The sequence below is a fragment of the Centrocercus urophasianus genome, unplaced genomic scaffold, assembly GCF_019232065.1.
Source record: "Centrocercus urophasianus isolate 14NV4802_14NV808 unplaced genomic scaffold, USGS_Curo_1.0 seq_15, whole genome shotgun sequence".
Taxonomy (NCBI): domain Eukaryota; kingdom Metazoa; phylum Chordata; class Aves; order Galliformes; family Phasianidae; genus Centrocercus; species Centrocercus urophasianus.
Window position 1 is genome coordinate 32,498,893 of NW_024884697.1, and position 25,659 is coordinate 32,524,551.

A 25,659-nucleotide genomic window follows, 5' to 3' on the forward strand; every position below is an offset into this window, starting at 1 on the left:
TGCCCACCAGCTGGCTCACAGGCACTGGGGAGGTTAAGCATCAGCTCAGTAAGACTACTCACTGGTATTTCAGCATTGGATTTCTCTTAAAGTTAAGTCTGCAGCCTTCTTAAGACCAAGGTCCTTAGGTAACAAGAAGGACCTTAGAGGCAAAGTTCATAGGACAGTAGACATTTAAAGCAAGAATGTTGTTTGTCAGCCCTTACATGTCAACCCCAAACTGTCCCATCAGTTGCCACCTCTCCATTTGTCTCTTTCTTTATCTCTAACGTCATTATAGTACCAAGAGTTTTGCTTCCGTGGAGGGAGCTGTCTGTTTGCTATCATCAGGGTGTCCCCTAGCTTAGTCAATGACTGTAGGGTGTCAAATGCAGGACCAGTGCAGGGAGAGGGCAGTGGTTTGCTGAACTGCTCTGTTGGTAGAGTTTTCAACCACCAGGCTGGAGAATTTGCACTCCTTGCGTGCTAATAGTGGCAGTACATGAAAATTGCTTGCTTGCAGGCTGGTTGACTCATCTGTATTCCGATACAGATTTCCAGTACTGAAATAATTTCTTTAGATGCATATATAAAAATATACTTTAATCCAGCATTTAGAGTTGTGTGGCTTTCTGTATGCGGCCATGGTGGTCTCTTCTGCTAATGAATCCTTTTATTGTGATGTGTGCATTAAATACCTGTAATAATATGAGTTATGAATCCAAAATCTCAAATTTAACTTTGCTTTACTGCTGAGTGACTGCTGTCACAAACTCAGCAGGGCTGCATGCTGACTGACAGCCCCTTGGAACAGGAGTTTGAGCTCTTGCCAGCATGATTTGCAGATGGCAAAGCAGCTTGAAGCAAAAGTTCCCACCAAAAGTTCATGCAAAAGAAATCTGTGATGAGTGTCTGTTAGTGCTGTAAGAATTTCTAAAGCAGTTTAGTGTGCTGGCCATGGAGCAGTCAGGATGGCACTGTCTGGGCATAGGCTGGGTATCTGCAACTGCAGTAGGAGCCACTGGCTTCAGGGACTCCTGAAAATATTAGTTTGCATGTCAGGGGATTTCAGACAAGTTAGCAGACAATGGTCCACAGTCTGCAAGTTGCTCTTGTCAGCAGTTCTTTTTGACGTATCTATTCAAGCATACGCTTTCAGACTTAGAAAGCAGGCAGCAAGATCTGTGCCAATAGCAAATACTTTGTTATAAAATAAAAGCTCTGACAAATTCGGAAGCCCTGCATGTGCCATTGCCATGATCCCGAAGTTCATCTTGCAAAATTAGTTCTCTTTTTTTGTAATCTGAAGTTCAGATTCGTGAGCAAAAGTTGAAAAAAAGTGAGTTGCCAACTGAATTGCCAGTTTATTGAGGCAGTTAACCTTGAAGTAATTGTAAAGGAGCTTTGCTCAGGGAATTAGAACATAATAAATGTTTTTACAAAACGGAGAAACAGTTGTCCTTCTATATGTGGGGGGATGCTGCTGTCAAACAGGAACAGTTGTCTCAATGCTGTGCTGAGCCCTTTCAGGTGCTCTGGTGGATCACAGACATCCATAGTGTGACATGGGAGACCAGCAGCCTTCTGGCCTGGCTGCTGAATGCCAAACTAAATACCCAGGGCATCTAAACAGGCCCATTCTCCTATCTTCAGACATATCGTCCCCTTCCCACCAAAGGTACCATCATCTGAAACTGCAGAGGATGAAAGCCCACTAGGCATGCTGACTGCAGAGAGCATTTCTAACAGAAGCCTGCTGTGCTGCATCCTGGTTCTTTTTGTTGCCATCACTGTTAAATTCAGGCTAACGACAGCAGCGCCAGCCCCCTGCAAAGTAGCCCTTCTGAGGGCAGATCTTTGCTGTGGACCATTGGGAAACATCTGTCCTTGCTCAACAGATCAACACTGGGGAAACGCGAGGGGGCTGTGCTGGAGGGTCCCAGACCTCAGGGCACATTTGCCAGCCTCTTGCTGATGATGCTCCTCTGGAAGAAAGCATTAAACATCTGAGCACATGGAGAAGGATTTCTCAGTGCTTTTTTTCTGGGAGACACAGCAGCTCCACATCACTTCCTGCTTGTTAGGTCAGTTACTGCAATTAAGGATTGAAATAGCTCAGGATGCTGTTTGCAATCTGTCCTTGCAGTATCACACTGTGATACTGTGTGCAACAGCTCAGAGTAAATAATATGTTGTCCCGTACAGCACAGGACAACCAGGGACAGGACATGACAAGTAAAACTGCCTCTGCAGTGCACCTTGTCAGTCAGCTGCTGAGTGTGCATCTATGTGGGGCACACAGCAAAGGCTGGGTTGAGGATCACAGCTGCACAATCTTCTGCTATTTGTAACCTTTTCTTTTTTTTACGAATGTGTATGATACATGGAGCGGACAAATGCAAAAAATTTCTCTCTGTTGCTGTGACACATCTGCATTTTCTCTTTCAGAACCTCTGTTCACTTCTTCCTTTGGGTCCCTCCATGCATCTCTGTCTGATTTGTATTATCCCTTTGAATTGTAAGCACTTCAGAGCGGCAATCACGTCTCCATCTGTGCCTTGACAAGGGACTTACATGATAGGTTGGCTTAAAACCACCCGTCTGTAACTGAGCTATCTTAGGCTTTTGCAAAGCATGAAGAAAAGTTTTCTTTCTGCCGTGTGACCATCTGATCTCTTTGCCTGAAACGTGGATTTGAAAAGTAGACCTGCGAGTCTCAAGTATTTTTAATAATCAGTTTATTATTTAAATATTGTTGGTTTTAGCTTGATTTTTGGTTTCTCATTTTTTGTAGCACTACAGGTGCACATTTGCATATACATATCTGTCATTAAATTAAAATTGATACATAGGTAGAAAGATGAGAGACGAACTTCTCATTTGTTTTCCTAGTCACAGCAGCAGAGACCATAAGGAAAAAAATATTGTGAAATTCACAGTATAAATCAGGAGATTGGGCAGGTCTTCAGCTAAAAATAGCTCTTTATGGCTCCCCTGGCTGGACTCGGAAATAGGAATACATCCTGCCATGTATTTTCCCTATGTCCCATCGACGTTGTGCTGTGATCAGAAGTCCACCATCATGGAAAATGGGTCAGTTGTGTGACAAGGCAGGAGTAAAACACAGTGAGTGCCCATGAGTGCACGGCGGGCTGCGGGGACTCAGTGGCAAGAGGCTTAGACTGCCCATGGTGATTTAAGGCGTTAAGCACGTGATTGTTATCAAATGCCATTAACCAAAACATGCCTACCTGCATTATGTTCCGAGCATGGAACCCACAGTCATAATTTTTAACTGAAATACTTGGCTTGCAGGCAAAGCCATTGTCTTCAGGGCATCACAAGTTCTGAATTACCAAGATTTAAGCCAACGTACTTGCTGCTGTCTCTCAACACGCAGCCCAAGTTAGCTTTCCAGTAGGTGTCTGCAGATACCACTTTTCTTCTTGCCTGAGATGTTGTAGCAGTCACAATCCCATTCTGTGTGGAAGATAAGCAGGGAAAATGCATTACATGATAACAGGATTAGATAGAGCGCGAGCGCCCATCTCCAAACGCTGCGGGGGAAGGAGCGAAAGTCGCTTAATCACATGGTGAGTCAGGGATCGTTTTCACACAGCGCTCTAAATATAACCGTGCTGCAAGCGGGAAGCAGTTGTTGTGAGGAAGAAATTGTTTATCTGTGTCATCGATGTTTATATGTGTGATCGATGTCATCTGGAATTTAAATATTAATTGAAAAGTCAAGGTCGGAGGGCGGCTGACACTTGACTTTGCTCTCTTTCCTCCGTCCACAGCTTTGATCACGCTACATCTTTCTTTGTGCCTGGTGCTCCAGAGAGTACCCCAGGGTCATGGTCCGTTTCCTAGTCAAGAGGTATAAACCTGCTGGCTTAAATGGCTGAGGCCCGAGCTTTAGCGGGGGGCAGGGGTCTGGCGGCGGAGGGGGAAGCGTTTGCTTCATGCTTTTCACATTTCCCACATAACCCAAAGCAGACTAAACAAAACCAGTGTGAAATCTCATGGCTTGATGCTGCTATGGTTATATTTTTTAAGCTGTCATCCATTCATTTATACTTACGTTTATTCCCTGGATTTACAGCTTTTTTTTTTTTTTGCTTTTTTTTTTTTCAGTCTTTTCTTGGGGGGGTGCAAGGGGCTGAAACCTTTTGAAAGAGGATTGCAGAGAGTGGTGGCCTGTGATTAAAGCTGTGTGTTTTTCCTTGATGCCGCTCTTCTGCAGCAGTGTCACACATGGTAGCATTTAGGAGCCCTTCACAGCTGAGGTGTTTCAAACACTAATGAATGGAAGTTTGGCCATATAATGCAGACAAGCTTGAAGGCATGCTTTGCTGAATGGTGTACTGTAGTGGCCTGGGAAAGGAAGAGAGTTATAAATTGTGTCAGTTAGCCACCGAGACAAAATGAAGCCATGTGGAAAATCAAATCTATTAAAGTATGAAGACTGCTATAAGCTGTTTTAAGCTGGTCATTCTTAAAAGGTCTCCGTCGGCTGAGGGGATAAATTCCTATTTTTCATAGATCTTTTTCACGTGCTGGCTTAGGCAATGATGTACAGCATTTCAGAAAAAAACACCTTTCACTCTCAGCCCATTTTAACAGAAATGTTTGTTGCTCCCAGTTTACTGTCTGTGTCCTGAAAAGCCCGTCGCATTGCTTAAATAAGCAGCATAAGAGTGTCACGTTCAGCCAGGTGTGCTGAAAGGAAAGGCAAAGTTGGCTTTGGGGAGGAGGAGGACAGCTGCAAAAAGTCAAAGTCTTCCCACAGCACCTCCTTCACATTGGATATCTGCTCAAAATGCTTCTCATAGGAGACCCATGACAGAGCACGGCAGGGATTTCTCTTGCTTGGTGCCACGTGGGGTAGGAGGGAAAAGCAGCAAACTGAACTGGTGTGGTCTGAGAGTGGAGACCTTCCCCTGCTCTCCACAACAGCTTCTTGAGGCATCACAGCAGCTATACAGCACATTTTATTAGCTTGGGATGCAGTTGTCAGCTGTGTGAGAGGAGGAGGCAGCCCTAGACGCACGGTCACCACATACTTATTTTTTCTCTTTTTGTGTATTCTAGGAAGAGACTGAAGAAACATCCTCACAAGAATCTGCAGAGGAAGACTAGGAGACCGCACCATGCAATTTCTACCTCATCAGCAGTTGGGTCTTTTGAAGGGAGAAGACACTGCCTTGACCACTTATTTTCTATTGCCATGGTCTTTCCACTTTTGCCTGGGGGGAAAAAATTGCATAACCTTAAAAAGGATTTGACTAATCAACTTCTTTAAAATCCCTTCACAGTCCCAGGTTTAGTGAAAAACTGCTGTAACACAATGGGGGCACAGATTAACGATGCAACTTCAAATTACTGTTTTCAATTTTCTTAACCTACTAATAGTTTGAGCTGCTAAGTAAGGGTGACTGGGTCAAGAAGAAGTCCAGATCAGGTTTAAGTCATTCACTGCACTGCATATAAACAAGAAACTTGTAACATATTAATTATAATGGGCATTGAAATAGGAAAGGCTGGGTGTGTAACACCTGGCCTTGCAACACTTCCAGCAACCCACTCCCTACTTAGTGAACTCTGTGTTTTAGAACACCAAAGATAAGGGATAGATACTACTTTTTTTTTTTTTTTTTTTTTTTGTAAACTTCTTGTAGATTTGTACTTGATTTATTTTTTTTTTTTAGTCTTACTGATATTTCAGGAAAAAAAAAAATTGAAAGCTGAACTCTCACTTCATTCAGCTGGTAATCGGAAGAAAGAGCAACATGAAAAAGGTACTTCCATTTTGCAAAAGGGAAGAAAGACAAAGATACGTTGTATAGTTTTACATACAAACATATCAGCAGAAGTAGAAGTAAACGAAATGAGCAGCCCTCACCTTCTGGACAGTAGAAAGCCTGAAGGAGTCGGCTTTCCATAGAGCCAGGTGTTTTCTGTGGAAACAGAAATGATTGACACCAAACACTAACGCCATTAATGACTAAGTCTTTATCAAGAAAAGTGTTTTAAATCATGTAGAAAGGTACCTCAAAGTTAATCGTGAGTTTATCTGAACAAAATAATCCAGATGTTTTGGTTATTTTCAACTAATTCCACTCACCCCGCACCAGATTTCAAACAGGATGGATCTCTCCTCATTACTCATCAGTCATGATGTAAAAACCAACACCATGTACCTCAGTTAGGCTTGTGTATTACTTTAAGCAATGTATTTTGACATAGGATGGTTCACTGAGCACCTTTGTGCCAGTTGCATTTCTCCATCTTTTCATTCAAAGCAGCACTTTTAGCAACAGATGCAATATTACCCCACTACTCAAAGCTACCTCTGATTTTTACAATTAACTCAACAGACTGATAAATACATGCTGCTATACACACTCAATGCAGGAAATTTTTACTGGGTAGATAATCATGAGTATCTGCATTTTCCCCTTATTTCTACTTCAACACTTAATTACAGTTAAGGAAGCAATATCTTTATTGTGTTTCAGCATGACTATGTATTTTTCTCTCTTTTTTTTTTTAAAAATGTACTTACCCTGTCTCTGCTAAACTTCTGTGTAATGTACTGTTAACTTGAATATATTTTTGTACTGAATTGCTGATAGGTTTGTAAGGAGAATTTTCTTCAATGACACTACATGACATAGAAAAAAAATTTAGCTGTAATGTTTAAATATTACTGTCCAAGTTTGTACCTCAAATGAATTGTTTAAAGAAATGGACTAATTGATTGACAAAGACCTACCTCCAGACTTTAAATGGAATGAACTTCTTACTTTCAGCATTAGTTTTGAGACGTTTGAAACAGTTAGGACTGCAACTAATCCCTAATTCAAAAGTATTTTTGTAAAATAACTTGTGGAAAATGAACACATTTTAAATTACTTTCGTATTTAAAAAAAAAAAAAATGAACAAAAAAAAAAAACCTTCAAAGAAACTTGAAGCTTTGTAGGTGGGAAGCAACAAGCTCAGCTTTTGCATAATGCAATCACAAATATGTGTTTAAAAAAATAATTAGTAGATTGTAAGAAAATACTTGACAAGTATTTTCATGTATTTTACACAAATGTGATTTTGTAATATGTTTCAGCCAGATTTATTTTAAATGCTTCTTCTGTAGAGTATTTTTATTCTCCTCCCTCTCACTCTTTATTTCCCTCTTCTCTCTCTGATTTCATTTTCTCTCTGTTTAATTTCCTTTCTTCCTCTCTTTCTTAGTCAGTACTTTGTAACATTTTATTAATAACTGGGCCAGGGGTAGTTTCTCAGGAAGGCGTCTGTTGGCACGGCTTTCGTAGCAAGCCAAGTGCAGTTAAAGATAACTACTTACTGGCTTCTTCCAAGAGGCAGAGTCAAGAACTGCGGACCTCCTCAAAAGACTGCAGAGGGTCCATTGTCGGAGATTGCTGAGAAAGAGCTCCTCGGAGTGCTAAAACCAGACACGTTAATAGGAAGTGAACAAAAAGTAACCCGAGCTATGGGGTAGCTCTAGCAGGCCAAATCCAGCGTCCCATGAAGTCAGTAGAAGGAATTCTGTTGACTTCAGAGGGCCTGGAGTTGAGCCTTAGCAAATCCCGTTTGGTTGGTTTTGTTTACATTTTTTGAAACCACAGTATTGAGCAGGTGACACCAAAATAATCACTGGGTGTGTGTCACACTTCAACCTCCGAGAGACTGACCACTCTGATGAACGGAATCTTGTATTTTCTGTATATTGTAGTACAATCAAAACACATTACTACCTCTTAGGGCCTACTATACCTCATTTTTTCAGACTGAAAAATTGCATGTGGCCAGTGAGCCAGTGAGAACATCATAAAATTTTTTATATATATAGTTTATTTTTGTGGGAGATAAATTTTATACGACTGTTCTTTGCTGTCATTGGTCACTGCTAACTAAGACTGGACATTTAACTCTTCTACCATTTCTGCAAGAGAGGTGTGTTTGCAGGAAAAAAAAAAAAAACGCTTCAAGATGTCTAACTACAGTTTACTTTTTCTTTTGAGTGTCTTCTAACTTTTTGCTTTGTTCTTCATGTAGAGCTGCTGTCTACGATTGTACTTCGAATCGCTTGCTTGTTGAAAATGTTCCTTTAATGGATTATCACAGTCTGTTCAGCACAATAAACATCATAGCCTCTGTGATCCCCATGTTGTTTGATTCCTAGACTTTTGTCACAGTTCCATAAAATGGGTAATAAAGTTTGGTCACAGTGACCAAATTTGTAAAAGCTTTGCATACAAGTAGTCTTTTTTGTCTCAGGACCATAGGTGTGCACCTCAGAAGAAGAGCATTTTCTGTGAGGGGCACCAGCATGTGCCCTCAGCAGAAGGACATGTTGTGAGTGTCCCCTCAGGGAGCAGAACATGTTCCCGGCATGGCACTCACCATGCAGAGCCAAGTGCCAGGGGAGCAGAGTTGCTATCACCCAGACAGAAGCACCATAGCACTGGTGAGACCGAAGGGGTGTTTTGTTGACCATCTTTGGATCTACCTGTGGGAAGTCAGTCAAATTTCAGAGCCTTCTCCTCTGTTTAGGCCGGATCACATTTTGCATCCAGAAGGTTTCATGGCTTATTATTCAGCCATTAGGATAAACTAGAAATGGAGGAATGCGAGCTGAGGTAAAGTCCCTCCTCTTGAAGACGGTGTGTGGGCACAAACCCACCCTTCTTCCTTGGGGTGCAAGGCTGGGGACTGCACTGTGCAGCCTCCTGGCTACTTGAGCTGCCGTAGGGCCATTGTAAGGAGGTTGCATGGATTCCTGTCACCTCATCCTTCTGGCACTTTGCCTAGGCTGAGAGCTGCAGATGTAAGGATGAGCCTAAGTCCCTAGCCCTCTTCAGCAGGTGCCAGAGGGAGATACTTTACCATCTAAGCTGGGACGGTATCAGAGCAGCAGGCCTTCTGTGAATCTAAATGCCTGTTTTCAATGTCCTGGATAGCTGAGGTAGGAAGGAGGTGTTTGGGTACTCGAATTGGCTGAGACAGGTACATGGCTGGGTACTGTCTGGGACACTGCTTGAGGGGCTCAGGAAACTGCCTTGGAACTTTGACCCCAAAGTTGTCACATCAGGTTATGCGGGTCTCTTCTGGCTTTCACACTACATTTGGTCTTACGTGGTCCTGTGGCCTTTTACAGGGAGATTTTAAGATTGTGACTGTGTGTCCACTCATTCATATCTGCAACCATGTCCTTCTCACCAAGGGTGGTTGTTCAGATAGTAATTTCTCCAATATTTGGTTTTACACATTCCTTGTATTCAGTCGTTTGTAAAATATCCACCTAATCTGTTTGGGCCTAATAACCTCTGCTTTCCCAAGGGCTTTATGGCATGTTCCTGTTGAACTTGATTACTCGTAAAATAACCAAAATACAGTCACAAAATGTGTGTTGAGAAGTAACACATACTCATCAGTCCTGAGTCAGAGATATGAGTAATTGCATTCCTTGCATTATGTGTCCTCCTTTCTCACCCAGCTCAGTTGTAGTAAAGGATCATTCCACATCTCAGTCTTCCTGGTGGTCTTCCTGTGCTTTCCATCACTTAGCTCTTCCTGTTGTTGTATCCGATGTGATGCTCCAGCTGTAACCCACCCAACTGGTGGATCAGCCAAGTGGCTGAACTGCTGCTGCCCTGTGCCGAACTCCCATCTACTTCTCATGAGTCATTCCTCCAGCTCACTTCACACCCACTTCCCTTCCGGGTGCATCTTCCAATAAACTTCTGCACACTTTGTACCACAGTGGGACTATTTGTGTGTACAAAACCAATTGGTTTCTGCAGGAACAAGGCCTGTGTTCATCCAGCATCCAAGACTGCTCTATCCAAAATGCCTGTGGCAAGGGGTCGCGTCAAGTTTCTGCTTTAGCTTTCCACTCCCATCACATTACAGTCACACAGAGACAGGGAATTACTGAAAGCCGGTGCTGCCAGTGCCTTGCACAGCAATTTGATTGTCCGTAGCTTTGTTTTAAACTGAAACATCTGCTTTCTTGTCATTGGAGACAGACCCCAACACTATGGCAACAACGTGTTCTTCTGATCACAAGACAGGAGTCAGATTTGTCACACCTCAGACTTCACCTGGATATATTTTATGTTTTTCAAAGGTTTCTATCACATTTGCCTCTGGTTTCATTTGCATTCAGCAAAGTGTTGTACTTCAAACAACAACACAGCTGTGCCGCAGCACAGGCTAAGAGACCAGAATAAGTGTCAGAAGCCCTGCATTATCCATACCAATGAGTACAAGGGACATTCTTGCACTGAAATTTACCTTAAAATGTTTTTATTCATAGTCTTATGAGGGTAAGAATGACAGTTTATTATTAAAATATTTAGAATTCAATTGCTTCATCAGCACTTAATTACCCGTGCTGGAAATAGAAGCTGCCAGTCTTCTGTCAGGATCAGACACAAAATACCTCAGTTTGGTTATAGTTATGTGTTACATTAAAAAATGTCCCCACCTTTCTTAGTCAGTATACAGAATTAAATGGTATAGCTCCTGATTTCGGTAGGAAGTAGGTTCAAGAAAAGAAAAATTGGGAAACAGGAAGTTTTCATTTCCTATAAAACACAGGAAGCATTCATGATCTTCTGTCTATCCCCTGTCCCCTAACAACTTCAAGGCTGTTTCATTCTCTCTGGTAATTAGCCTTGACCTGGAAAAGATGACCTCTTCTACCGCTTTTTTTTTCCTCATGAAAGTCTCTTAACCTCATACCATCTTGTAGTGCACACAATTTACCTTTGTACTTTCCTAAGCCCTACATTACGGGGAACCTGAAAGTCTTAAATACTCTCCTTGAACATGTGGATTTACCCATGGCTCCACAGTAAAGGCTTTCCTGGTAACATCAAAAGCCATAAGATGACGAGGCAAAGTAGGCATAGATGGGGGTACACACAAATGACAGAAGCAGTGATGAAAACAGTGCTAAGGAGCTGGGTTAACTCTTACTGAAGTTGTTATGGCTGTGAGTGTTTGTAATCCTTAATCTCTTTCATGGAAGTAAAGATTGACGAAAGTTGCAGCCTCCTCACAGAGCACAGAAATTAGTGGAACGCTTTTTATTGTCGTTACTGTAATTTTTATGTGAAAAAAAAAGAGAAAAAGCAGAAAGAGAAGAAAAGAGCAGCAGAATGACACAAATAGCGCTGTTTAGCAAGAGCACTTTGGCTCAAGAGCAGGCTGGAAATCTGCCAGCAAAATGCTGTGTGCAGGTCCTGGGTCCACTCCTGCTCTCCTCTGGAGCCCAGACCCAGCACATTCCTCACAAAGAGGCAGGCTTAGGCTTCTCAGCACTTGACTCTATTTGTCTTCCCAAGTGAAACTACATCCAGAACTCCAAATTGCGGCTAATGGCTTGGCTTGGGAAGAGGAAAGTGTTCAAGTCAGATATATATAGGCAGAATGGAGCAGACAGCATCCCAGGACATCAGTACACCTGCAGTTTGGGACCACTGCCCCTGATCCCAACCCCCCTCTGAGATGACAGGCTGCTGTACAGCACTATTTACACACTTTGCCTTTCTACTGCTCGGATGCTTTGCAGAAATTCAGAGTGCTGAAATGTACTCTTAGTTCCAAATAAACTTAACATTCTGTTGTTTGGTTAAGCATGATTGCGAGCTACTCTAGAAAATCAAAAGTTAGGAAGAAATCATCCAGAGGAAACAGCTCCTAACCCACTCCAGGTTATTACAGCTCCATCAGAGAAGCACTTAAAATACCTTAATGACAAGATTAGGACTTCTGAGAAGCATTTGAAAACTTGCCAGGCATGGTACTGGTACAGTCTTAGGGCTTTCTTTTAGACTGTACTGATCACCCTGGAACCAAGGGAAGTTGGCACTTGGCAGGAGCTGGCTGTGAATTTGTTCTCACTTCAGTTCCCTCACTAAGGCTGCTGTGCTTCATACAGAGCATTAAATCAGTTTACGTGAGGTTTCCCCTTACCTTACCCATTGTTGTGGGTTTCAGCAAAACTTTCCAGCAGTGACTAAGCAAAGAAAGGGAAACCTTACTCTGAGAAACTTCCGAAACACTTCATATTCCTGTGAGCTCCATGCATCTGTGCCCACCCCACAGTTTTGCAAGGGGTGGCTGATTTGTACAGATGTGATTTTACACCGCTAGGAAGGTGATGAACGGAGATGCGCTAGTACAGATACCTTGGCCATGTAGTTCTCTTTGTTTGCCAGTGATGGATGTCCAAAGGATTCTCTGCTGTGAGTGGACTGAGTGCTCTCAGTGACAGGCCACTGCTATAATGCCAGCAGTGTACATCTTTGGGATAAACTCTTCTCTCCCGACCACATGCATAAGGACTGTCAAAGACAGTTTGGCAGCATCATAAAATGAGTAGGTGCCCTCGCAGTCCATCGAGGTGCAGGGAGTTGTACTAAAGCAGCCACACTGTGGTGTCAGTGGAGGTAAATCTTCACAAGCTAAGCTAAGGAGTGCTGAGCCCAGAAGGCAGTGGGGTAGTTGTAAATAAAAAAGCATTTGGTGTCAACGACAAGTTAGTGTTGCTTCCAGTTAAATGTTAAAAGAGCAGTCAAATTAAAAAACTTTTTTTTCTGCATTTAGAATGAGATCTGTGTCACCAAGCTTTAGTTATTAGGATAGATGTCTCATCCTAGGTCTTCATCAGCCAGGGGCTAATTCAGTCCATTCAGTTCTTGCTTAAAATATGGACTCAAGCTGGGTGGGATGAATCACCGACCCCTCCCCACTGACTGTGCAGGAAGCTGAGACAGTGTGCTTAAACTAGCTTCAAAACAACACAAATTTGTCTTGTTTCCAATCACACTGCTGAGCTGAGAGCTCCTACTCACGAGCAATTGCTGCAATAATTGCACTCTTCTTCCAGCTGGGTCTTCAAAGGAAGATAAACCAGTTGTCTTCACCACATGCAAGGGGTAAGTGAACAACATCCAGAGGAGGGTGCAGACTCTGAGTCCCAGCTTGACAGAAAGATCTAATTGCAGACTGGGAAGGGGCGGACTGAGTACAGACAGAAACATCCTTCTCTGCACAGCACAGCCTGCTGCCTGGAGCAGTTTGGCACTCCCTCACTAATCAAGGTGATTTCAACCTGAAAACTTAGAGGTATTTTTTCACATGCATCATCGCCTCCTTCGGTGTATCAGGTGCATAGATTTGTGCTTTGAAAAATCCTGCAATCCAGCACTGTCACTTACCCATAAGGAAAGCTGCTACGAATGCAGGATGTATTCATTTAATCTAATGGCCAGGGAGTGCTTTTGTATCAGAGATAGCAAGGACAAACATTTCAAACAAGAGCCAGCAGTTTCTCTGAGACTTTGAAAATTCATCAGCACATTCTTCCTGATTCAGAGCAGATAATGGAATCAGGACATGGGGGACTGCAAGCCCAAACCTGATCAGATTCCCTCAGCTGTGGATAATATCACAATTAAACGTATTAAAACATGCCAGACACTTCCTGCAGTTTGTATTGCTTTGCTGAAGCCATCATTCATTTCTACAAACCCTGCCACCAAGCTGAGTCCTTCTGCCCACGGTGGGTTCAGTTTCAGTTAAGATGACAGAATCAGGACTTTGCATGAGCCTAAGCCTCCACATAGGCAGCTCAGCAAAAAGGCTCTTAAAAGGAGGGTTTTGAGTTCTCATTGTCCAGAATGTGATGTCATAACAAGAAAACAATATTAGGAAATAACAGAAATATATGTATCTTCTTTTTTCTGTAAATCCTTGATGTTTATCTTTTTCTCTGTAAATCCTTGGTGTCATATTCCCTGATGGTGTGAATCTGTGTAGCTCTAGGAAATCAATGAAGGCGCTCTGCCTTATGCCACTGAAGAAGTTGTTCCATCAAACTCAGGCCTAAATACTTTTGGAGCCTCCTTGACCAAAAGGCAGAGAGAGGAGTTAAGCAGGAGCCGCAGATGTGGTACCTATCAGTACCTCCCTGGGGCTATGGGCAGGTACACACAGGGTCAATAAATTCCTGAAGTGGATCCCAATAAGATTCAGTTAGAAGGTAAAGCTCTATTCTCATAATGCAAGTATAACGATAATATTTCAATGACATTTGAAAAGTCATGGTAGTCAGGTGGAATCCCTAGTGACAGGAAAAAAGGCAACATAGCACTCATTTTTAAGAAGGGTAGAAAAGATGATCCAGGGAACTACAGACCTGTCAGCCTAAGCTCAGTGTCAGGGAAGATAATGAAACAGATTCTCCTGGAAGCTATGCTAAGGCACACGGAAGACAGGAAGGTGATATGGAATAACCAGCATGGCTTCATCAAGGGCAGGTGCTGTCTGATCAATCTTGTTGCTTTTTATGATGGCATAACTGTCAGCGGACAAGGGAAAGGCACTGATGACATCCATCTGGACTTCAGTAAGACCTCTGACACAGCTTCCATAACATCCCTCTCTCCAAATTGGAAATATATGGATTTGGTGGGTGGACTGTTTGATGGGTGAGGAACTGATTGTGAGATTGCACCCAGAGAGTGATGATCAATAGCTCAATACCTGGTTAGAGATCAGTGACAAGTGGTGTTCCTCAGGGGTCAGTACTGGGACTGATGCTCTTTAACATCTTCATCTGTGACGTCAACAGTGGGATTGAGTGCACCCTCACCAAGTTTGCAGATGATAACAAGCTGTGTGCTGTTACTGACACACCTAGGAGACAGGATGCCATTCAGAGAGACCTAGACTGGCTCAATCTCATAAGGTACAACAAATCCAAGTGCAAGGTCTTGTACCTGGATCTTGGCAACCTCCACTACCAGTACAAGCTGGAGAAGTAGTGGTGAATGGCAATCCGTACCTGAACCAGTAATGTGCCCTCGCAGCCCAGAAAGCCAACAATATCCTGGGCTTCATCTGAAGAAGCATGGCCAGCAGGTTGAGGGAGGTGATTCTGCACATCTGCTCTGCGCTGGTGAGACCTCACCTGGAGTACTGTGTCTAGATATGGTGTCCTCAGTACTGGAGAGATGTGGGGCCTGTTGGAGTGTGTCCAAAGGAAGACTGCAACAATGAGAACAACTCCCCTGCAAGGACAGGCTGAGAGATGGGGCTGTACAGCTTGGAGAAGAGAAGGCTCCAGGGAGATTTGAGGGTAGCCTGTCAGTATCTAAAGAGGAGGGGGCTGTAAGAAGGGAAGAGACAGATCCTTTAGCAGAGTTTGTTGAGATAGGACAAGGGGAAATAGTTTCAAACCAAACAGGGGAGTGTTAGCTTGGATATAAGGAAGGAGTTTTTTTACAATAATGGTGGTGAGGCACTGGAACAGGTTGCCCAGAGAAGTGGTAGAACTCTCACCTTTGGAGACTGTCAAGGTGAAGCTGGATCAGGCTCAGAGCAACCTGATGTAGCTGTGGGTGTCCCTGTTCACAGCAGGGAGTTGGACTAGATGGCCTTCAGGGGTTCCTTCCAACTCAAACGATTCTGTGATAAATCCAGAATGACCCTGCAGAAACCACTGTAACATGTTTGAGCACAATATGCATGAGAAAAGTTTCAAGCTTTCAAAAACTTTAGGAAGTTTTCTCTTTTGCATTCATGGGTTATACAAAACACGTTCATGCTGCCATACGTATCCCATGGGTTGTGGTATCTTCAAACACCCCTGAAACATATGTTTTGCCTTCAACCATTTTCATAGTCAGAGCCTGAACTCCGCAGTATATTCCACACTGGGTTTTACTATGCAGAGACAATGCTTATTTCCCCATGTGGAATTGATTTCAATAGAGGCTATCAATTCTGCACAAATCAAAAGTGTCCTCCCCAGCCTTGGCATGATCTGGACAGGGAGGATGGATGTCCCCAAAAGAAATAAATCATGGACAATAGGAGATTTCTTTCTATGCCCCTTTGAAAACCTCCCCAAGCCTGCCCTTGACCACACACCCTAGTTCCAAATCTATGTCCAACCCAGGCTTCAGCAATCCCAAGCTGCTGGCACCGCATGCCTGCACAGCACTGGTGGGGCCACACGTCCATCCCCAGTGCTTTGCTGAATCATAACTTCACAGCCCTGCAAGATCACAAGAACAAGCGCATATGGGAAAGAAAAGAGAGAAAAGAAAAATATGAACAGGAACACTAAAAGTAATATCTAACAACCAGCTATCACTTTCCAAATATTTTTCTTCTATTAATTTTAAGGGGGAAATCATTTGGTGGTAAATGGGGAATAAACTAAAACCATCTGCACCATGCGAGGCAGCTGTCAGAAAGCCAAGCAAGCTCTTTGGGTATATAGGCCTGATGTTTAAATCCACTGAAGCCATTCCAGCAGTGTCAAGCACACTGATGAGAGCACTTTCTGAGCGCTCTGAGTGAGGGACTTGCTCCACTGTTGTAGGAAGAGTATTGCTGAGATTAGAAAGATGCAGTAGAAAACCACTAAGAAATGATGCGAGGTTTGTAAAAAAAAAGAATTGTTGAGGGAAATTAGTCATATGGCACACATCTATCTGAGAATAAAAGGAAGCCAAGAGAGCAGAGACGAGATCTCATGGGCAGATGGGAGAAGATGCCAAGCACGGTATGTAATTTAAAAACCAGAGGTCAGACTTGAGTAAAAAGGGAGGAGAGATGCCCATAAACAATCTGAGAAGAATTACTTCATCCAAGAAGTAGTGAGCAGACAGTCTGATTGCAAACAATTTGATCTAAGTGGTGAGCACCACCAATCCTGGAGGAGAGAAAAGGAGTAAACTTTAGAGTATGTCCCACTGACTAGATTTCTGAGATAAGGTTAATGAGAAATTGGTTGATTTGTACTTCCTGAGTTTAAAAGTGCAGATCTCCATGAATCATAACGTCCTGCCTGGTTCATTTTAAATGTTTCATTCTTTTCTTCAAGCCCCTCTTTGACCAAGAGGTTGTCCCTGGGCTGGGAGCCCTCTTTCAGCACCCATATTCCCCTGGTTCCATGAGGGACTCCACCAAATAAGATACTCACATCCAGTTTCTCTGGTCAAATGTGAGCTGCCCCCACTGTGATTTGGGACTGGCTTGCGGTGAGGTGCCCCTGGACATGCTGTGACTCAACTCCCAGAAGCCTGTGACAAACTTCGACGCAGAGTCTTTAAGACAGAACGGTGGGAAAGAAACCCCACCTGTGTTCTCCTTTAGCCTGGCAGGATGGCTGAGCTGTCTTTCTTCTGCATCTGCAAACAATATCTCTAGTGAAGCTTAAACATCAGAATGCAGACTGAGACAGTTCTTCAGATCTGCACTGCACATGCCAGGTTTACATTTACTACTTCCATTCTGTTTGCTTCTCACAGAAGAAAGGGAAGTTAGGAAAAATAGAGGGATTAAAATATAATAATATAGATACAGTGAACTTTTTTTCTTGGATTTTATTAGTAAATTACAGTAAGCACAGTTTAAGTGCTAACTGTCACGAAACAATTTTTCTGTTTCTCTGAGGCAAGGACGTATCAGCTCTTTGAAAAACCATTAGTCCCACACACAACTGTAATTTTTGGAGACCTTGGAATATGGCAAACCGAAAATTCTCACCCTCATGTTCCATGCTCGGTTCCTACCCTGCAATTACAGCAGGCAGGGGCCTGTTTGTTTGCAGCCAAAGGATTCGTGTTCTTCTGAACCAGGAAAGCATTCAGAAAGACTTGCATGGACTTGCGGCAGCATTCTTGAAAACTGTTTAAGAACTGAAGTATGTGAAATCTCATTCACGCTTTAAAAGCCAAGCTTTGTAAAGTGTGGTGTAATCCATATCCAAAATCAGAACGTCGTCTTCTTCTATATTTGAAAGCATTCTTCTAAACTGGTGGGAAGTGAACCGCTTTTTCAAATGGTGAGCGAATAAATTACGGTTCTCATAAGTGCTCCTGAAATGGTTTTGCTGCAGATCCATCATATCTCTTGAGTAAAGCTATAAGCAAAGAGAACCTCTCCGTGAAGACTTACGAGCATTTTTTCTGTGAAGCACAAGTCAAACAAAAGATCAAAGCCATACACTGAAAAAGAAAATGTTAAAAAAAAAAAAGTAAAATTGAACAGTGTGTTTTTGGTAGGAAACCATTATGGCACAATTTAGAAAAACAGTTTAACATCTTCATAAAAAATTAATTATTCCATCCCAATAAACACAGCATATAAACATTAACATTTCAGCTTTGTTGTAAATGTTGCTCTTGTTGTACTTTATCAGTCTCGTCACAGAGCAGTTTGAAAGGAGGTGCAGCGCTTCAGTTCTAACTGAAAACCCATCTGCTGAGTGCTGCTGGAGTAAAGCAGATGCCTCCCAGTTTTGCCTGTGAGTTCTCCGGAACTGGGTGATAGGAGATGAAATGCATCATTAGCAGGGCTGCTCAAAACTTCCTGTGCACAGAGAGAGGTGAGACTGCTGGGCCGCAGCGGGAGGGCAGTTCTAGGGCTGGTGCCAGCAGCACGGTCCCCAGAGGTGGTGGAAGATGGGCAGATCAGGGCTGAGTCAGCATTTCCTGGTTTCTGTTCACTGTCATACAGTAGTTGGCTGCATCTGAATAGGTAGAGATGTACCTAAATGTGACTCTAGTGCCAAAATTACAGCTCTTAGCTAGATGGAGTAGTTCTGGATTCAAGTCCTTAGGTTATTTCCACCTTTCTTCCCATGACTTGCTAATTTCTTGGCATCTCCTCTGGACGCTTTGCAAATCCTAATCTCGTTCTGCCTGAGCACTCACACACCTTCCCGATATCTTCTGCTGGATGAAACCAGGAGACAATACTGAAGTTGTGGTGGTCTGACCCTCCCGTGCCATTGGAAAGCCTTCACTAAGCTGTTCATAAAGTGATTGTTCTTCACATACAAGTGCGGATTGCCGAGAAGATCCAGACCGAACACATATTGAAACAGCTAAACAGAGACCAAATATGGCCAAGAAATGCTTGATCATAAATACACCAGTTGTGGAATAATCTCTTAACAGTGTGGAATCTTATAGTTTTAGAGAGAGGAGGTTATACATGGGATGGTTATTATGTTGTAAAGGAATTTCATTTCAACTGTTAAAAGGAAAAATAAATCATGTTTCTGGTACCGTGAAAAAAAGATTATGAAACAAAAAAGGAGATCAGCATACTATGGGATGGGAACAGAATGAGAACACTGAGCCACACCTGGTTTTCAAAATTTTCCAGCTGAAGTAGTCTCATACTGTTGTGTTAAGCTGGCAATATATGCAGAGAATGGCTTCCAACAAGGCATGAAGGCTGGTTACAGTCTGGCACCAAGTGTGCTCATAAGGGCATGGGTCAACACAGTTCATTACACTTTGTCCCAACAAAGCATAGGGATACATCAAAACGTGCCCCATATGTCCCAGCTCGTGCAGACCCTTGTGCTGTTCCAACCTTCTGGGGCAGATGCACAAGGGCAGATGGTCAAGATTGCTGCTCCACCCCAGTCCACTGGGTCTCTATGGTGCTTGCTGCTGAGCTGCTGTGAGTGCCCAGTGCAGCCAATGCCTTTGTTGGGGGCCACCATTTTTTAATACCCTCATATATTGTAACACTTGTAAAGCACTTTGCAACAATAAATCTCATTGTTTATGATATTTCCCCCGTCTTCTCTCCCGGTGTGATGATATACTTTAAACATTATCAGTTTATACCTTCATTAAATCTCTAAATATATCCCCGAGGCATTCACTGGAATCATAATTGTAAACAGCGTGTGACGTAAGAATTCCAGCCCATAAAGCTTGTTCATAGACACTTTGCAGCATACGCCATTTATTAGGGTTTCTACTAAAGGTACTATGTTGCCATACTTAGCAACCATAAAAAAGTAAATAATTTCCAAGGGTTATTTGATAGAAGACTTCTGTTTTAAGTAGACCTTAAGAATATGAGGGAAATTGCTGGCAAAAGTATACTTAATTGACCCACTGCTGTGTATGTCTTTTCACTGCTATTTCAGCTCTGCAGCTTATAGTTTTTTTCCTAGTTTCACTGCCCATGGCAACTTGTCTCACTTTTTTGATTGTAATACTGTTCTAAACACTGCTGCATAAGTGCTGGATGGGTTGAACGAGAATGGAGATGACAGCCCTGGTTCCAGGATGTGAATTGATGGTGACCTGTCTGCAATGCAGTGCTTTACAGGGGACAAAGAATGACAGAGCAGAAACACCAGTAATTAACCGCCAGCACTGCCGCCAGTGCTGTCCAATGTCAAAGCATGGATAGTGGGTCCCAGTCACCTCAAAGTCTTTACTGTGTTTTCCTGGGACTAAGGTCCCAGGGAGAGAGCCTGGCTCCACATCCAAAACAGATATGTAGAAACCAACAACTGTGACAGAAGATTAGTGACGGATTTGCTTGAAAAATTCTTAATTCCACTTTTTTAACTTAAAAACAGAACATATTTTCATAAGCACTACCATGAAAACAATACCACTATTTTATTGCCTGAAACAACTAACCCATCAAAATCTAATTTTACTTCTTACTGAGTTGCATAAAAATCTTGATAAAAGCTGCAAATTCTATTGTATCTAATTAGCTTTAGAGATTGTTCCATTAACAGTTTTGTTATTCAGCCAGTTTTAGCCAGTTTTACTCCTCCTTATATCATTTTCTGAGATGAATAGACAGGTAGACTCACATGTAAGGCTCACATGCTTGCCCCTGGTCAAAGTTAGAGCACAGGATTTACAGTGACTTTGATGTCTTTGCTTTTCTTGGGCTAAAGTAATTCTGAATATTATAAAACAGCAGTTTTATCTCAGCTTTGTGCTTTGAACCAAACAAAGCCCCAATATTGCAGGCACACAACTGAGTAACTGAGTACACATGGATAACACATATAGAATATACACTGAATTCAATGGAATATATATGTCTGGAAAGTAACTTGTGTATACAAATGTTTGCAAATGGAGGTTTATGCTTTACAGTTCACTTGGTTAACAGACTCGTCTTTCAACAAGATTTAATATTTAGTGTTGCTAATACTCTGACATAAAATTGCATAATTTTATTCCCATCCCTACTTTGGGTGAAAGGATATGTAAGAGAAACAGAACAGAAATGTGGTGCATCAGTGTCACTATTTTACCATTTTGCAGAATTGTTCATTGCAAGCCAGCATTTCCCTCATTTGTCATTGTTCCAAAGTGTAACAGATGAATTCTGTGGCATTAAATCATAAAGGAAAACAAACAGCATTGAATTAGAAACCCAAGGCTTGCTGCTGGCATTGAAACCAGCATTTCAGCAGACAATTAGCAAACCTGATGTGTGCAGACCCGGATACATTCTCATTAGAAACTAGTTCCAAAACAGCATGCTGCTCCAACAAGGGAAAGTTAGATATGGAGGAGACCCAGTTCTGGTCCCACTGTAACCGCTGGCAAACTCCCACAGTTTTCAGTAATCAGCTAGATTGGGTCCAAAATGCAGACGTTAGATATACCACGAAAGAATGACTGTCTGGAATTTATTAAGCTGTAGATATGCCACCAAACTGGAAATTTCACATAGGAAAAAAAAAAAAAAAAATCACATTGTGCTTTTAGCTTGGATAGGTTGGAAATGATGTAATAGAAGCATTATGATTTATAACAAATTTGTGAGCTATGCAGGCGTGCTGTTCCCCAGGGATATGTGTGGTAAGTGGAGAATACCAGTGGCAAATAGAATTTACTTCAAAGCAGTCCTGCAAACCTCAAACACTTATTGCTCTATACATGATCTTTGTTAGTACACAGGAGTATAATACAGCTTAACATAATGTTAACATCTACCTACAATGAAACATCTCTGTTTAAACAGTTACTGAAAATGGGATGAAAACTTTGCTTAAGTTATACAACATATATTTTTGACATTATGCACCATAAGTTGAAAGTGAGTGCCTTTAAAGACCATTTTAATTTTATTGAATCAATATATGTGCACGCAACAAGCTGCTTTCCTGATAAAATATCCATGGCACACCTCTGAAGGCATGATGTGCATCCAGCTGAGGCCTACAAACGCCTGTGGGCTCAAACAGGACTTTGGCCCTGCTTTTGTGGATCCTAGCCCACACAGCCGAGAACAGCACATCAATCACAGCAAACAGCAAACTCCTTCAGAAATACAGATTTCAGTAGCGCTGGCCATGATACGAAGTTACTTCTTGCTGCTGAAAGACTGTGCCAGTGCACAGCGGACAACAGCAGTCTGAGGGCAGTTTGCATGTTATTCTCCTTCTATTTTGAAGTTATATATTACCAGGTCTGGTCTGTGAAATACTGCTCATAAATAAATATTGGCAATACGTGATGAAACCCTTTGTGTCACACCAGCACACAAGGCACAGAAGTTTTTATCCAGACACGTGGCAAGAGATATGTGTGAGGGGATAAGAAGGATGAGAGAGCTAAAAGGGCTTTCCTAGGGCCATTTGATGGCCAGCTCTCAAAAGAAGTGTCAATGGCAATAAACAATTGGACTGTGCTGCCAACAGGTCAAGGGAGGTGATCTTTCCACTCTACTCAGCACGGATGAGGCTGCACCTGAAATGCAATGTCTAGTTCTGAACAGTACAAGAGAGACCTGGATGTACTGGTTAAAGTCCAACAAAGGGCCATGAAGATGAAAATGGGACTGGAGCATCTCTCACATCTCTTGGGCTTGTACTATTCAGCCTGGAAAAGAAAAGGCTCAGAGGGGATCTCGCCAGTGTCAATAAATACCTGAAGGCAAGGCGCAAAGAAGGTGGAGCAAGGCTCTTCTCAGTGTTAACCATTGCCAGGACAAGAGGCAATGTGCAAAAACTGGAACACTGCAAGTTCCATCTGAACATCAGGAGGCATTTATTTACTGTGTAGGTAAGCACTGGCCACACAAAGATGTTGTGGTGTCTTTCTCCTTGAAGATGTTGTGGTGTCTTTTTCCTTGAAGACGTAAGAGAGATCTGTGTGGCAGTGCATGAGCAGGGAGATTAGACAAGATGATCACCAGATGTCCCTTAGAACCCCAACCATTCTGTGGCAACACTGATGCCATATTTCATTTACCGATCCCACCAGCATCTTAAGAGCCACAGCCTTCTCTAAAGCCCTTGGAGACCCACAGAGCTTTTAGAACACTGATTTTTTTACAAATTCATATCTGTTTTAGAGACCATTTATCTTTCTATGTATTCATATCTATGTATCTATCTATATATCATTTATCTATCTATGTATTCATGCATCATACCTCTGTGAGCATCACAAGAAGCACTTTCTACTCCAAATTGAGAGGAGTGAAGAAGGGTTATGCCAGGCAGTCCTAGACCTCTTAAATTTTGTTAGAGATGAATGTATTACGAAGTATGTTCATGAACTCAACTGTTTATCAGCAGCTGAGACACAGTAAAGGATGTCTGCCTGGATTACTGTAGCTATTTTGCACGGAATAAAACTAAATGAACCTTTATGCCTTTTACACGGAAATGGCAATGTATGGTCAGAGAATTATGTTTTCTGACTTAAAAAAAAAAAAAAAAAAAAAAATTGAAAGAAAATGCATTTATTATTCCTAAACTTCCTGATATTTCCCTGAAAACCAGAAAAAATGAAACAGTGAGAAGTACATCTTCTCATAAGCCTCCAAGTTATGTTTACCCCAAAACTTGAAGTACGTTCTGCAATAAAGTTACTCACACATTTTTCAGTGGAACTTTTTTTTTTATCAGATTTCATAGAAGACCTATAATGCTACATTTTGACCACACAAGTCAAACAAAACCAACTCTAAGGAGTTTTACTCATCCTCAGATCCTGTAGACCTGTTTCAGACAGTAAATTCCCCCTTCTTAATGAAGTGGAGTAGCAGAAAGAGTCATACAGTCAGACACTGTCTCCAGGAGCCACATGTACCATTGTGGGGCACAGGAATTGCAATAAACCAGACTGGGACATTGGAACTCGGATTCCTCCATCCAAAGAACAACTGTCCAAGTGGTTTATTCTAGCAAGATCACTCATACCATTCTTTTAATATTCAGTCACTCGGAAGGAGACTGAATAGTTTTAAAATCTTCACGAAAACAATAGTATATTTATCTCAGATTTAATCAACAAAGGAAAAGAAGGATGCTACAAGCGTAAGCTGTTCAAACATCAGTGTAATGTTGGATGTCAGACAATACCATATTGTAAGTAATACCAAAAAAGGTTTACTTCTATAGCAACATTTAGGGAAAACATATGATAACAATAAAAATGATTTCCACAACCTTTTCACCACTTGTTCCATGTGGGAACGATAAGTGATACTCTTGCTCTACATTTTTAAAGAAATATTCCTCACAAATAATGCATTGCTAGCTTTGTGCACTGAGCCTCTATTGTGCGTGTGTTCTCAGTTATTACTTTTCTGGAACATGAACTGCATTGTGAACACCAGTGTGTAAACTCCACTTGGACTCATTTAAAGCCATTTCAAGGGGCTGTTTCTAGCCCTGAGTTCTATCAGAATTAAGGGAATGGTTTGGTTTTGAGTCATCTTCCCCTAGTTGCCATTTGAGCATAAATATTCCAATTCGTTGTTTTTTAAATCAACACCGGATGAGACCATTAAATAATATGCATTCGTTAAACAGATCGTGGTCGTGATCTGTATCAAGGCACTGCCAAGAACATATATATGTGTATTATTGCTTAGTTCTGTGCTCTGGCTTACATTTTGAAGCCTGCGTCAATTCACAGCAATAGTTTTGCGGCCAGAAGAAAATGGGTGAACACTGGATTTTTTCAGAGGATTCCTCCGGCAGAAAGACACATGCCCTGATCAGTAGGCTCAACAAATATAGAAATATTACATAGAGTGTCTTGCATTTCCATGCTTTTCATCCGAAGACCACAAAAGCTTTTGCAAAATCTGATTACGTCAGTTGTGCTACAACCCTTAAAAGAGGTAAAATTGTACGATGGCTTTGGTGCAGATGGCTGAACTGATGCAAAGAAAGCTTGGGGGCACGATTATATGAGCTGCATTCACACCTTTGATGGCAGTATGGACATAAAGACTTGCTCCAGATCACACAATCAAGCTGTGGTAAAGCTTGACACGAAATCAACAGCAACTCCTTTGTTCTAGCCTGGCCTCCTTGGGCTGGGTTTCATTACGCTGCTTTCCTCATATCCCTTTCTCTTAAATACAGGACTAGATCAGACAATGAGATTTTATGAAATGTAAAGTCTTCTTCTGAACTCCCTAAATCATTTTTTAAAAAGGCATGATTCAGCGATCGTATCTTGTGTTACTAGCCTGCCCTCACATTTCAATTAACAAGGCTGTTGTTTCTTTCTGCTTCTCCTTGTATTTAATGTGGCCAAAAATAGCTTTTAAAAATGTGATTTTACTTTCAAAAACACAGAGATTCCAGCAAAGCAGAGAGACACAAAGACAGAAAGGAACAGTATTTTACTCCTCCGCTTTCCTTTCCTCTTCATCTCTCTGAGAGTCATACTCAGGTTTATCTGAGGATGAGGAATGTGAAGAAGCCCCAGATTTGTTGCTGTAACATTGTTTATTGTTTTCACTTTTTAAGTGAAATTCAAGATTTCGAGCTTTAAATCAAAACCACACATTTTTGAGTGGCCAGATCTAATTGTCCCTTAGCC

At 42.0% G+C, this 25,659-nt stretch overlaps 1 protein-coding gene across 1 annotated transcript in view; it reads left to right on the forward strand.

The window, feature by feature from the left end:
• The window catches only part of HMGA2 (high mobility group AT-hook 2), a 99,110-nt gene extending 90,904 nt beyond the window's left edge, over positions 1–8,206 (forward strand). The window contains exon 5 of the mRNA XM_042816003.1: positions 5,071–8,206. Coding sequence (XP_042671937.1) covers positions 5,071–5,118 — 48 coding nt within the window. The 3' untranslated portion in view covers positions 5,119–8,206. The remainder of the gene's footprint in view (positions 1–5,070) is intronic.
• Positions 8,207–25,659: the final 17,453 nt, after the last annotated feature.